The sequence below is a fragment of the Ascidiella aspersa genome, chromosome 9 (genome assembly GCF_963924565.1).
Source record: "Ascidiella aspersa chromosome 9, kaAscAspe10.2, whole genome shotgun sequence".
Lineage (NCBI taxonomy): Eukaryota > Metazoa > Chordata > Ascidiacea > Phlebobranchia > Ascidiidae > Ascidiella > Ascidiella aspersa.
In genome coordinates this window covers 18819621-18833051 of record NC_139455.1, presented here as the reverse complement: position 1 = coordinate 18833051, position 13431 = coordinate 18819621, and the positions used below count along the sequence as shown (strand labels likewise).

The 13431-nt window shown below is 35.6% G+C and overlaps 2 protein-coding genes across 3 annotated transcripts in view; one reads left to right on the top strand and one right to left on the bottom strand.

Moving 5' to 3' along the window:
* The first annotated feature begins 2518 nt into the window (after positions 1 to 2518).
* Positions 2519 to 13431, top strand: part of LOC146133404 (uncharacterized) — a 280938-nt gene continuing 270025 nt past the window's right edge. The window contains exons 1-4 of one of the 2 annotated variants that reach the window (XR_014501654.1): positions 2519 to 2635; positions 4612 to 4740; positions 4919 to 5008; positions 5251 to 5652. Coding sequence is in view for 1 of the 2 variants with exons in the window: in XM_083396673.1 (XP_083252799.1) it covers positions 2614 to 2635; positions 4612 to 4740; positions 4919 to 5008; positions 5251 to 5312 (303 nt within the window). In the remaining variant the exon portion in view is untranslated. Of the gene's footprint in view, positions 2636 to 4611; positions 4741 to 4918; positions 5009 to 5250; positions 6843 to 13431 lie in introns of those variants that run through there. The other variant, XM_083396673.1, reaches the window with a different exon arrangement.
* Positions 8678 to 12346, bottom strand: LOC146133419 (carbohydrate sulfotransferase 10-like). Its single transcript, XM_083397736.1, has 4 exons — positions 12242 to 12346; positions 11231 to 11412; positions 10186 to 10375; positions 8678 to 9732 (listed from the first exon to the last, which is right to left on the bottom strand). The coding sequence occupies exons 1-4, from the start codon at positions 12344 to 12346 to the stop codon at positions 9157 to 9159; spliced, it is 1053 nt and encodes a 350-aa protein (XP_083253862.1). The 3' UTR covers positions 8678 to 9156.

The following is a 13431-nucleotide window of genomic DNA, read 5'->3' as shown; positions in this document are numbered from 1 at the left end:
CTGCTGATTTTAGTATGGCTTTTAGTGGTGATGGGATTCAGTCGGTTCGCAGTTCGCAACATTTGCTGGAACCTGGGGTTGCATCCTGTTCTTCAACTACGTTATTTATTTCCCGGAAAATATTACTTTTTGTAACAGAACCGGTTGGAATATATGACTTTTGTGTTAGAACCGGCGAACAAAAAGTTTGAATCCCACCACTGCCGATATGACTTTGCCAATGATCATGTTAAACACGCTAACCAGTGTAGGAGTAAACTTTTTACGGTTAGGCACTTTAGCTACCAATATTGATCAAAAGATCGCAACGACAGGTTGTATTACAGATCTTATGAATTATGTAAACAGCGAAAACTAGACTCGAAGCATAATAGCAACGATATACTTAGACATATGGCGGCTCTTTATATAGATACGCCTTTTCCGACTCTATTTTGTTCGCCGTGCATAAACCATTAAATAAAACCGCCACCCTTTTTTTAGATAGAAATCATAATTTGACATTTTATACCTAAGCGCATTATGTTATGGCACACGGTATTTTGTTGTCAATTCTTGTTGGCACTAATGTCAGGCACATCTGTTAAAAATCCAACAATTGAATCGATACAAAGAACAAACATTAACTCTTTGTGTTAAACAGTGTTTTGCCGTGACACATCACAAATACAATTTTAATAAAATATCAGTCGGTAAACATCCGTTTGCCTTGCATGACGATGTGTGGTTCTTTTAATAGCTATTTTAACCAGCTATAAAACTGTCAGGCCACTTATAGAGAGTACGAAAAATAGACGGACAAACTTGGTATGTTATGTCACAGGGTAAAAATAGTAGCAGACCAGAGGCCACGCGACTTGAATCCAGTATTGCGAAGCCTAACTGGAAAATCGTGTTGTTGTGTGACGTAATAAGAGCTCTTAATGGCGTTTGTGGGCGAATAACGAGAACGAAACAAAAAAATCGTCGCATATGAGAGAAAGTGTCCTGTTAATTTCACGCGGCCTGATTGTGGCTAGAGCTGCTTGCTTAGCATTTCGAGCAAGAGAATTAGCCTTTTTCCCCTTCGAGATCTTATAGGCTTTTCGCTTCACAACGCTAAAACAAAGCAAGGTTAGCTCAACGCACGTATAGTTGCGACCTAAAAAAATATTAAACTGAGTTTAACTTGCTGTGTCGTGCTACGGTTACGCTCGTGTAATGAGGTTTAGTTTGTTACTTTTATGTCTAAGTCGGTCTTTTGACAATGTTTCACGAGAAAGAAATTTTAGTGCCGTTTGAACCCCATAAAAAAATAAAATGTTAAAAGGAAACCTTATGTTTTGTAGGCTGAGTTTTTAGCGGTAATAATTGAAAAAATATATATCATAAGGTAATTTCTGGGTTTAAGACGTAGCCTACTTCGACATTTAATAATTGGGTGTATAATGAAAGGAGTTATTCTTTCTTTAAAGTCCGTTTATAAACGATCGTTACGGCTAACGTATTTTTATTTATTACCAAATATTACAATGACTCGGAACCTTTTTCTAAATCTTGAATGCGTTGTCCTAATTTGCATCTCTCTGCAAAATGGATAAAATTGGGCCAATTGGTCGTCTTAGAAGTGTTGAAAAACCACTATTTTTGTTAAAGTGGGAAGAAGTAGGGCGCTTTTAAAGTGGTCGTAAAAGCTGACCAATAGTGTCCAGGCCCTATTGTTACTGTGTTCTGGTCTACTTGTGAGCGTGTTCTGGCCTGATTAATAGATTTTTGCTTTTTATTGTTAGTACGTTTTTGTTTGATTGGTGGTTTTTGTTTATTGCTAGCGTGTTCTTTTTGATTGTTAGTATATTATTGTTGTTGAAGGGTGCTCGTTTGATTGTTATCGTGTTTGTGCTGTTAGTGTACTTGTATGTCAATGTTATCTTGTCTGATTGCTAAGACTGACTTGTAAGTTTAATTGGTAGGCAAAAACTATTCTAATTGTTAGTGCATTGATGATGGCATGGCATGAGCATTTGCCGAAACGTTTGAACAATAAAGCATGTCGCTTTTTACGTCTATTCGGGCCGTTATTTTCACCATTAAACTTATGAAGAGATCCGTATGTAGTGTTCCAATGTTAGTGCATTGTTAATTTAATTGTTAAATTATTCTGATTTGCTTGTTAGCCTCTTTTTGTGTTGTAAGTTTGATTTCTCTTGATTGTCCCTGTGTTAGGTAAACTCATTGTAAAAGTGCATTTTTCTCACTGTTAGTGTATTGGATTGATTGTAAATATTTATCGCACTGGATCCTTGTCCAGAGCCCGATGCTAATTCTTGTAGACCTAATTAATTACCCATATTTGGTGATGCCAGAACCAAGACAAGCTTAATGTTAAATCTATAGTTGTCTTCGTAGTCTTACTTATTGCACCCCTGGGCTAATCAGTTGGCTGCTACGGGGTTATCGATTAAATATTATTACTGTACATTAAAGATAATTAGATTAAGCGCAATTACCATTATACAACAATGAACTTAATTATTTTTACAGGGTTATAGGATCGCTACGTAGCAAAAAATCTAATATTTTTTATTTTGATACAGTTTTTTTAGTTGCTTTATTTGAAACGTCGAAATAGAAAACATGACTGAAGTATCACAGAACGGTAAGTTTCCCTTTTAGAGGGTATTTTTTTAAACTATTTGGAATGTTGTCACAAGGCAAACAAGGCTGAAAACTGTTTAAAATTAATTTCATAACTTTGTAAAAAAAAGTTTAGCCCCTGATTTGCAAGCTGTTATATCTATTTCGGCACGGATTTTTCTCGGAATAGCAAATCACTGTCGCTCATTACTGTAGCTAATTACTGTAAAATTCACGCACACTTGAAACATGATTTAGATGACGTGTGCAATTGCATCAATTCCGTAACGCAGCCAATATAGAATTTTGTGATAATTCGCTATCTGAAGAACGCTAAATTCAAATTTCACACGCAAATATACAAAAGTAGGCTAACACTTATAAAAATTACCAAACGCTTCTTTTTTTCTAAATATAACTCGACTATTGGCCGCGTTATGAAATTTGCAGTTCTAGGAAATTTTTGCACAAACATGTTGTGACTGTGTGGTGCCGTCAAAATTGCCAGACCATTGATGTTATGTAAGAATGAGCTATAAACGTTTGAGTTTCATGCCATTACTATATCTATACGGTCTTTATATGGAAACAAATTAAAATCTAATCATCAGTGAAAATCCTTATGGGTATTTTACTTTTAACTGTAAAAATGATATATTTAGATTCCGTAAGTCACGCAAATAACACAATTTGGACCTAACCTTTATCCAGCCGCAAGTACTAGTTGTCATAATGTAATAGTTTTTAATTTAGAAAAAATTATGTAAGCGTTATAAGTCTTTGGGTGTTTCGAAATTAAAAAAAAACATATTTAACTTCCACTAGTAAAGAATCGAATTTTATGTAGAGTCAGGGATATTTTTTACCAAAATACATCTCTGTTTTCTAATGATTTAATCGAACACGGAAACTCGCCGTTACGGTAATCACTGTATATTTAGTCTAACAAAACAAATAAACGAATAAATATGCCGATCTGCAATACCTTGCCGTTTAGTAAAAGGGAGTAAACAACCTTTTTGGCAAACAATTTATTTATTTAGCATGTTTTATGCATTTTTGCAAACTTTTTTAATATCTTGCGATATATTGTACTCATGCGTCTTTAAACTTGGTGTGCAAATTTGCACGAGTTGCCAGCAGCACAAATACGTTAAATACTGCACTCGCGTTCTGTGTGCGCGTCACAGCTAAGATAATTATTCGCGTTAATTAGCCTCCCCAAAGCCTTGCTTTACGAGGTGACGACCGCGAAATTACAGACGTGCAAGCTTTTTCCTGCAAGCGAATGCATTTGCAGATGATGGCGTCATCAATATTGCAAGCCCAATCCCATATGTGGCCCAACAGTTGGACTACTACGCGATATTGGAAAAGTGCGATTCGCCTTAAACCGCTATTCAAGTGCAGCGTTGTATGTTTGCATTTGTCAGAAACGCTTCGATTTATTGAAGAAATTGACAAAGATTTGTCAACTTATTAGTTTGCCATTGTGATGACTCAATCCAAACATATTGACAAACATACAGCCAAACTTATATCTTGGTCAACGACTTTAAAAAAATACGGGCCGTACAGTTGTCGCAACACAGGGAGTGTGTTATTTTCAGCGAGGAATTTTCCAGTAACATCATGCCTAATGAACTTAGACGCCAACTAGGATTACCTCAATTGCAATTCGTGAATAAACCCAGTTTGCACCTTGCGAATGAAAGTAAACAAAAAAAGTTACTTGTTTGAAAGTTTAACGCTCTGCCAACACTGACCACATCAAAATGAAAAAATCCTATGCAATTCCACGTCACACCGAACTTGTGCTTTTTTGTGCATAAAAACAAATAAATAAAGAATAGTTTAATCCTATAAATTGGTGTGCGGTAAGACCAATAAAACAAAGGTTTCACGAGAAAAAAGGTTGGAGAAAGACTGAGTTAAACTACTCAATAAAAGTCGTCGAATGTGAAATCGCCTCGTGAATAAAACAAAATCTATTTTCAGCGCAAGGTCCCAAGTTTAACGGCGGCAGTGGCATGACTTTGGGAGAGGGAATGAGCAAAACTCAGCACACTGAAATGACGTTGCTACAAGTTCCCGAATATACGCAATTCAAAGCACCTACTAGCAATGGTAAGTCTCTCGGTAAACTGAAGAAGGTACCGCGAGGTTTCAAACGAACCTTTGTAATTTTGGTTTAAAATGTAGTGCCACTAAAAGCCAGTGGTCACCAAACTGTACGGCCGACGGTTTTATATTTATTGTATATAAATTTAACTGGTAAATAAATAACAAGAGCAAATCATTTCAGGAAAAGTTGTAAAAAAGCCGGTAATCCACCCAAAAAAAGTGCTCAAGAGGAAAGACACGCCACTTCAGCTGAACGTACCGATACACAAAGGTTGGAATGAGTAAAAATTTGAATAAAGTATAAAGTAGTTAAATTAAAAGTAATTTTATCGAAATAGCTTGATTGGCGGAAAAAGAAGTCAACCATCAACACTTTAATTAATTATTGTCTACGTTACCGACTATACGTAATGATTTTAACTTATTTTTAAGTGTGATTAGATAGCTAAAAATGAAACATAATGTCCTAAAACGAATTTTCTTGTGATTTAAACTAAAATTTGTCTTGCACAGAATCGTCACGATTTTCTTCATCCGGGTCTTTTGCTGAGGTTCTCGACGAAGAAGAAGAATGATTTTGGCTTATTTCTACGACAGACTGTGTTTTATCGTATGAGAGAAGGCTAAAAAGCGGGAGTCGGCCCAGCGCGGAAGAATAACATTGAACAATTTTGTGCTCGGATTGTCGAATTGCAATTTCAAATAATTTTTATCAAATCATGGTGATACTATATTTGTTTTCCTAGGTTTTGTTAAAATGTGTTTTTTTGTTTGTGTTAAAACGGCTTTACCTTTGTGATCAGCAACAAAATGAAAAAAAAAGTTAACCAAAACAAATTAAGCCGTAATTTTGATGTACACTCTTGTATTACTTATTTCTTTAAAGTATTATATGTTCTACCTAATTACTTACAAGTTAGTATTAAAACGGGCCTATATTTTGTTGCCTTTTTTGTACAAAAAAGTATATAATACCAAATCATATCTTTGAGTGGATCACATGAATTATAGATAGCAACTTTTTATACCGTTTCCTTTATTTACCGTGGTGTTACATCGGTGTAAATATTTACAAAGGAATTTGTTTTTTAAAGCAATTGCATTTTGTGCTTTCTTCGATACTTGATATAATTCCTTCATGGAAACTACGCTTCTAGGTAAATCTATATCGGTATGTGTTTTGCCAGAGTAATAGCTTTTATAAATTCATTTTGATAAAATACGACTGTGAACAAAAATGGAAACTAATATTTTTTTCCTGATAAGTGCGATTATTTTTTGACCTAAAAAAGTTAAAATTTTGTCAAAATTTAAACGAAGTCAAAACTTGTCACATTCGTTTACAAAATGCGCAAAAACTCGAATGATGTTTTATAAATATTCGTTTAATTTAACATTTTATTATAATTTTGATTTGAATTAAAGGTAAAAATATTTTTTTCGCAATTGTTTTTACGTTGTATTTTTATATGGCAGCTTTCGAGTAACTGTTTACAACTTGCGACTTTGTTTTTCTTAGGCATTATCTAGTATTTTGTTCTTTTGATATGCTAAAAATATCAACAAAGCATTTTCAAAAGAATTGCATAAACCCGAAAAAATAACTGATTTTTGTTTCACCTGTTGTCAGTAAAACATAAAAACAAGGGACTGCGACGCCAAGACAATAATGCGATACTATATACATTGTTTAAATCAGGGATGTCCAACCTGCGGCCCGCCTGAAATTTTGGTGCGGCCCGTTAGTCATTTTCACTCCCAAGTAGTAAAAACTCTAAAGGCCAACACTAGGCCAATACCCGTTATAACTCTAAAGGGCAATACTTAATCTTGAACTTAATAGGTTCTGCGGCCCATTTAATTATTTCAAGTGTCAATGCGGCCCACTATAATAAAATGTTGGACACCCCTGGTTTAAATCAATGTATTTTTTATTTTAATTCAATTGGACAAAATTTCTCTTTTTCAGGTCAAAAAATAATCGCCCTAATCATACTTCATAACAACGAACTTGCTTATCACTAAAATAAACGGCAAACGCTTTCGCCATCTACCTTAAAGTTTCAAGCACGCCAATTTGCGTCCATAAAATAAACGAATTTGAGTCATTACGTCAAGTTTTACCGTAAGACTTTACTCAACAAAAGTGTTCCAACTGTTCCATCCTGAGTTGATTAAGGGAGTAACACACAAATTTATGTTACCATGTCTATTTTGCACATCATGTTTATTACATTTCCTAATAGGTTTAAGATTGATTTGTAGAAAGCTGTTTGGGTTTTTAGGGGATATTTAAATGAATAAGTTTCTGTAGTGGTTTGCTAGCTACAACAGACTTTTGATTGAATGAACGACATGTTTTGCCACCCTCTACACGCGGACAAATCACGAAAAGTAGAACAGTAGCACAATTAAGACGAATCGTGCTGAGATTTCATGAAAATGGTTTTGCTTTGTAGGATAATGCCTGTTGCCTAAAGCCCGCATACAAGCTTCGTACGGACACTTCAATTTAGGGTCGGGCAATTTAAGCTAACGCTTGTAAACTTAAAAACATGCAAAATATATCTGTCAGACTAAGACCTAATAGCTGTTTAAGCGGCCGTCACAAACAACTTAATGATGTATTCCGACACTTAATCGCAGCAGCATTGTGAAAATTGCCCAAATCCACACTTTAGAAAGAGCCATAAAATAAAAAGTGCAACAAGTAAACAACTTCGAATCTCAGAAACCAAAACGTTCACGGTAGCGAATCGTAGTTAAATAAAGTCCGAGTATAAAACAACTTTTTGTACTACAAAGATAATGAGATTAAAGAAGTAATATCGTTCATTTGAGTTTAAACACGACTATTTCTGTATGGATTTTACAAAAAGTTTAAACGTAAAGAATATTTTGAAGCGTCCAAACATATCGGGCGAATTTTTTTAAACGCTCAACATACAAACTCGTGTTTCAAGTACGATTTATCACTTAAAACGTTTAGGTCTCTAACGCGACTCACATTATAGACTTGCTTAAATGTGCTGGTATCGTTCTATAGCGCCACCCTACAGGAACAAGAAAAAATATTGAATTTATACTTGGAAACCAGCAGTTGTTGAACTTTTTTAACGCGGACCAAAAAATATTTTGTTCATGCGGACCAGGGCCGACATGAATGTTTTAGCTGACGTCATGAATTGATTAAAAAGGTATGACCTGAAAAACCTGCGGTTTTCGTTATAAGAAATGTAAAACTAAAAAGTCAAGTACTTTAATTGTTAAAACGGTTTGTTAACTAAACCCCTTTCTTTTGAAAAATTCATCACTTTTTTAATATTACACTAATGTTTCAATATCCTTTTAAAATGTTCACATATCCCAAAGTGTTTAATAACTCCTGGTTTAGGCATTAATTGCGAATACGCTGTACCAAAGTAAGTAATACCAACCGTTTTTATTTTAATCAACGTCCTAATGTCCACACACAAACAAATAAAGGCAAAGCGAAGCTATAAATACCACCTTTTTTATGTTACTCGAGCAAGGTAAAGTTTGAACCATAATTTACTAGTTATTTTGCAGAAAAATATAGAAAAAATAATTTTGTTTTAAAATGCATCGTACACAAACTTGAAGAAATGAGTTAAATGAAATAAGTAATTAAATTCACTTTTCTTCGATTGGACCACGGTAGGAAAGAAATTTTCTAAAATGACGTCATAAATTGACGTCACAATACAAATATATTTTCAGAAATATGCTGATGATTTAACTAAATTGAGTCAAATCAGTGCTAAAACGTTTTATTTTTATTTAAACTGTTTTCTGTAAAAAATTGATTACTTCTTAAATATACACTAAAGATTTTGAAATTGGCTGTCGTAGACCCCAAAAAATTAGTTCACGGAAACCCAAGGGGTCCATGAGACCCAGTTTAAGAACCCCTGGACCAGACTGAAAGTAACACGTACTGCCGTAGTGGGTTCCTAGATAAGGGTTGTTGATAACCGAATCCGGTATGACAAAAAAACAATGCTAAAACGCAGTGCTGGGTTACCTCATTCCTATAAAGTAAGCCTTGTCAGAATGATTTTGAACTTACACAAACTTCGGAGTTGATTACTTTAACATTGGTCTTAAGAAACAACGGTTCTGGCAAACGCATACTCAATAGACGACAGCTATATTACAAATGCACCTTTTGCTTTGTTTTAGATTTATTTACTTAAAATCCTTGGATTTGCCCAATGTTTTTAAACCCTTAACGCTCGTGATAATAAAATAAAATTCGGCATTTGGTAGAATACATGAGATTATTAAGCAGCAATCTACTTTCCAATGTTCCACAGAAGAAACAATAGCATGAGTTAAAAAATTTTACCTATGGGCTTCTCTCAGATAAGATGTACGTTTATTTTAATAAAGGTAAGGTTAGAATTGCGGTGGGGGGCTAAACCCGAATAGCCGATAATCGAGTGCGTAGTAATGATAGAGCAAGTTCACGTACTCGGGCCTCACCGCCGAGTAGTAACTCGACTTCATTACCTCCCTGTCCCTTTCGCTTACTTTACTCGTGCTCTTGGGGTACTTCACCGCAGGGGGAACCCCCAGGTTTGCGAGTAGCACGTCCGACTCGTTGGCGATGTTGTCCATGTGCAGGATGTAATCGTACTTGATGTTGCACGGGTAGCACAACTCGGATTGCGGCATCCAGTGCCTCGGCTCCGAGTAGTGCATGTCGACTTCCGAGTTACGCGGATCGACAACAAAGTGCACGAACTCACCGAAGCGTGGCATCTTGGGAAGTCGACGTACCGACGAACCGACGTCGGACGTCAAGTTTGAGCGGTAGCGGTCCACAATTGAGGCGGCCAGTTTGCGGTACATTGGGCCCTTTAGCTCCGGCTTGTACACAAACTTGTCGCGAAACGCTGACAGGGTTCGCTCGAAAGGCTCTCGGACCACCATGAACTTGGTGTACTCGGACATCACCTGAGCGCGCTCTGCCTGAAAATATCAAAATACATATATCCTTCTAATAAATATCTGTCTTTTTGATTGTTATCCTTATCAAGCGATAAAAAACAAAAATCAGTTTGTTTAGATTTAAGTTTTTATTAATTGTTCCTACAATGGCATCATCAATAGACTTATCTTCAAACACCAAAATTGTAAAACAAGGAATACACTATTTGCATAGTGATTGCGATGTCTATGTTTTGTTCTTATATTTTGATATAAAAAGATAAACTACACAGACACCTAAAAAATAAAAGTAACAAAGACAAAAATCACCGCAATATTAGAAAAAGAAAATCTTTTTAAAAATAGTAAACAAAATTAAAAAAACAAGAAAAACACACAACAAAACTTCAACAAATACCCAAATATCGAACAAAAACACAGCTAAGTACAATCAGACAAAACCAACAAAATTTAACAAAAAATAAAATCCACAACCTTTTTGAGGTAGGATAACAGTTCGAAGTGCACCAGGTGCGCCTTGTTGGAAGCGAGGTCGCTGCTGTCATTGTACATTCCCTCCATGACGCTAAGCACCTTAAGCCAGTTGGTCGTCCCCACTTTGGGAACTTGGCAGTAGAGGAGCTTGTATTTACGAGACACATAGATCCACGGCCACTCAAAGCTCCTATATGAGACGAAATTGGAACGATGTGCTAATTAGTATTCAAAACTAAAAATTAAGCCATATTATAAACTAGAGTTACATTTAATTGTTCAAAAAATTGTTTAGTTTTTGTTCAAGAATGTGAAAGGCAAATAATCATGTGCTAACATTGATGCTTTTTAGATTACAAAATCCATTTATTTCATTGATGTCAACAAAAGAATATTATATCAATTTTTTATGCCGAATGCTAAACTGAAAAACCCCGTTGAACAAAACAATATTTTTTAGTAAAAACCGAGATTAGATAAGACCTAGAATAAGAGCGCGGCAACAATTCACAAATTAGATTAAAGTTATAATTAGCCAAATAGTTCTCTAATTCGTTAAATCACACAGAATGAACTAGCTAGAAAATGTATGTTAAAGCCATATATAGGTAGAGTGAATCGACATCATCTTGATAAAAAGAAGTCGTGTTTTTTGCTTAAATTTCGTCATGTTCCAGTATTTATAAGTCTCCCTTTACCCGACGCCTCTAGGTGAATTACATTCTGGTTTCAAACTTATTCGCTAAAACTGAAATATTTTTATATTTCAAGTTACGCTTGTATTCCCTACATTGTATAACGAATTATTTATGGTATCCGACTGAGAAAAACCACTAACCGCAATGGCTGTATTGTTGATTATTTGGGTAGCATTTTGACTACATCAAGCGTTTTAGCGTTGCCTCCTCACTTACAAAAGTTGCCTCCTCATTTACAAAAATCATCATTAATTATATCAAATTTCTATCTATTTTGTTAAGTTTTGGGGTTTTATGCCCAGCTTACAATTGCCATACAATCCCCTTTACGTTATAAGCGCACGTACGTAAGCTTGGAAAAGTCCATGGGCTGTGTTCTGTTCATACGCGAGCACTCTTGTCTTACGAGAGATCTCCTTTCCTCGAATATTCGATCGAATTCTTTCTCAGGGTTTTCAGGCGTCTCTTCAACGTCGCGTGTTGTGACATTGGCAATTCTTCTATGTGAGTTGACATCTTTGGTCGGGTTCTGTTATTTAAAACATGGTTTTGAGGGTTAACTATAATGACACGGTTACGTAGCATAAACCTGTAGATAGAGACGACAATAATATTGCTACAATGACTTAAAAGTGATGTAAGTAAGCCTAAACAGTCCGAAACGACGTTCAAGTAAAATTTTTGCAGGCCCTACCAGTTCAATAGTTTATGTCCTTTTTTCACTAGGCTGCCATCGTCATGAAAGCACCTAAACTTAAATTTCAGTTCAATATTTGTGCACTACATCATATATGATTACCTCATAGTTTACTGTGGTTACTTGTTTAAAAAACTTCGCTATGACGTAACTTTAAGGTGTCATCTCTTTGGTAAGAAAGCTACGATAATAAAATTATTCTACCTGCTTAAAACCAAAATTGAACAGTGTTCCCTGTTCTTCTGCAGTTTAAAGCCGGAACTTTTCAAACCGGGCCGTGGCTCAGAAGCTCTTTGATATATGGGCTTTACAATTTTAGGTTTTGCTAACAAACGCAATAACATGTTGGACTTATGGTGTTTACTATGGCACACGTGGGGTTTACTTAAAAAGTAGTTTTTGCCAATTCCTACATCCGAGTAGCAATGCGAGTGTTCAGATACCGGTTACGTCAGTTCTTAGCGTTTATAGTCATTAATGCCGCTTACATTAATGAGGCGCTGTAGGTGAAACAATTCAAGTAAGTCACTCATAACTCGAATGAATAACAATTGCCACCCGGTCGGGTGCAAATCCTTGTGCTAATAGCTTTATTGTCATCATACCAGGTGTTGTCCCATCACCCAAGCCGTTCATACAATCTGGTCTTCGAGTTTCTTACCTCGACGAAGCAAACGTTGTTCAAGGTCACCCGGAGAAGATTGAGGTTAAACAAGGTCACCAGCAGAGCAACGACGACCCTGGGCGAAATCCTACGAAGCAACATTGCATTTCATCCACAGAAACAGAAAATATGTGGTAAATATTTTCACCTACGACTCCATTTTCTACTACGATCGTTTTAGTTCTTGGATTTCAAATTGGGTCGACCCCACACAGAAAGGTTTACTGATATATCCTGTTTAATATAAAGAACAAAAATAGGATTTGAGTCTTCGCGTTAAAATCTTGTTGTGGACTCTAAATCATAAGAACTGACAGTCTTGCGAATAACTGCTAGTACAGATGCTCCGTATATGCGACAAAACAAAAGTGTATGCTTTTTTTAGGGTTGTGTCCTATTTTTTAAAACTATGAGGTATTTTGTTAAACAAAAGCTTCAAAGCGGCTGATGGACCGCTGCTCCAAACTCAAACTCTACGAAATAAGCAACAACAGTGTGGCTTGTAAGAGAAAACATATTCATCAATTAAACTGTTACATTATTCTTTCACGAACGGCTCTTATTAATTCGATTGAAGTACTACAAAAGGCCATTTACGTGCGTTCAAGCGTTCTACAGGCTTGCTGCACATGCTCCTTTCCCATAATGCTAAATAAAAAAGCCAATGTATTGACGTTTCGTGTAAACAGCGTTCAAGCGCCCTGGTAAATATTTGTTTTGTCCCTTGAAAAAATGATACTCTGCAGCAAACCTTTATATTTCCTAAAACCCGTAAAAAAGACAGCAAGTTAAAAAATAAAAGTACTAACTGTAAGATGCGTCTATTAATGTTGTTGTTTACAATTCACTCTATGATTTCTTGCTGTTGATTTTGCCACAGATGTACATGGTAGTACGGATACGCGATATTACTTGACCAATGACCATGTTTGAACCACAACAAAAGCGAGAGATTTGTCGTTTTGTTGCCGAGAAATATATAGAGAATATGAAGCACCCACAACAACATTTTACATGTTTTTAATGGTATCAATCACCAAGCTACATGACTATTGACTATGTATACGTTTGACGGGGCTGTAATATGTTAGAGATAAAAGAACATATGAAATTTGCTCAGAGATATATTTACTCCACACAATACCTTTACGAGTCTAGTAAAAATGTTAATATTTCATACAGTGCTG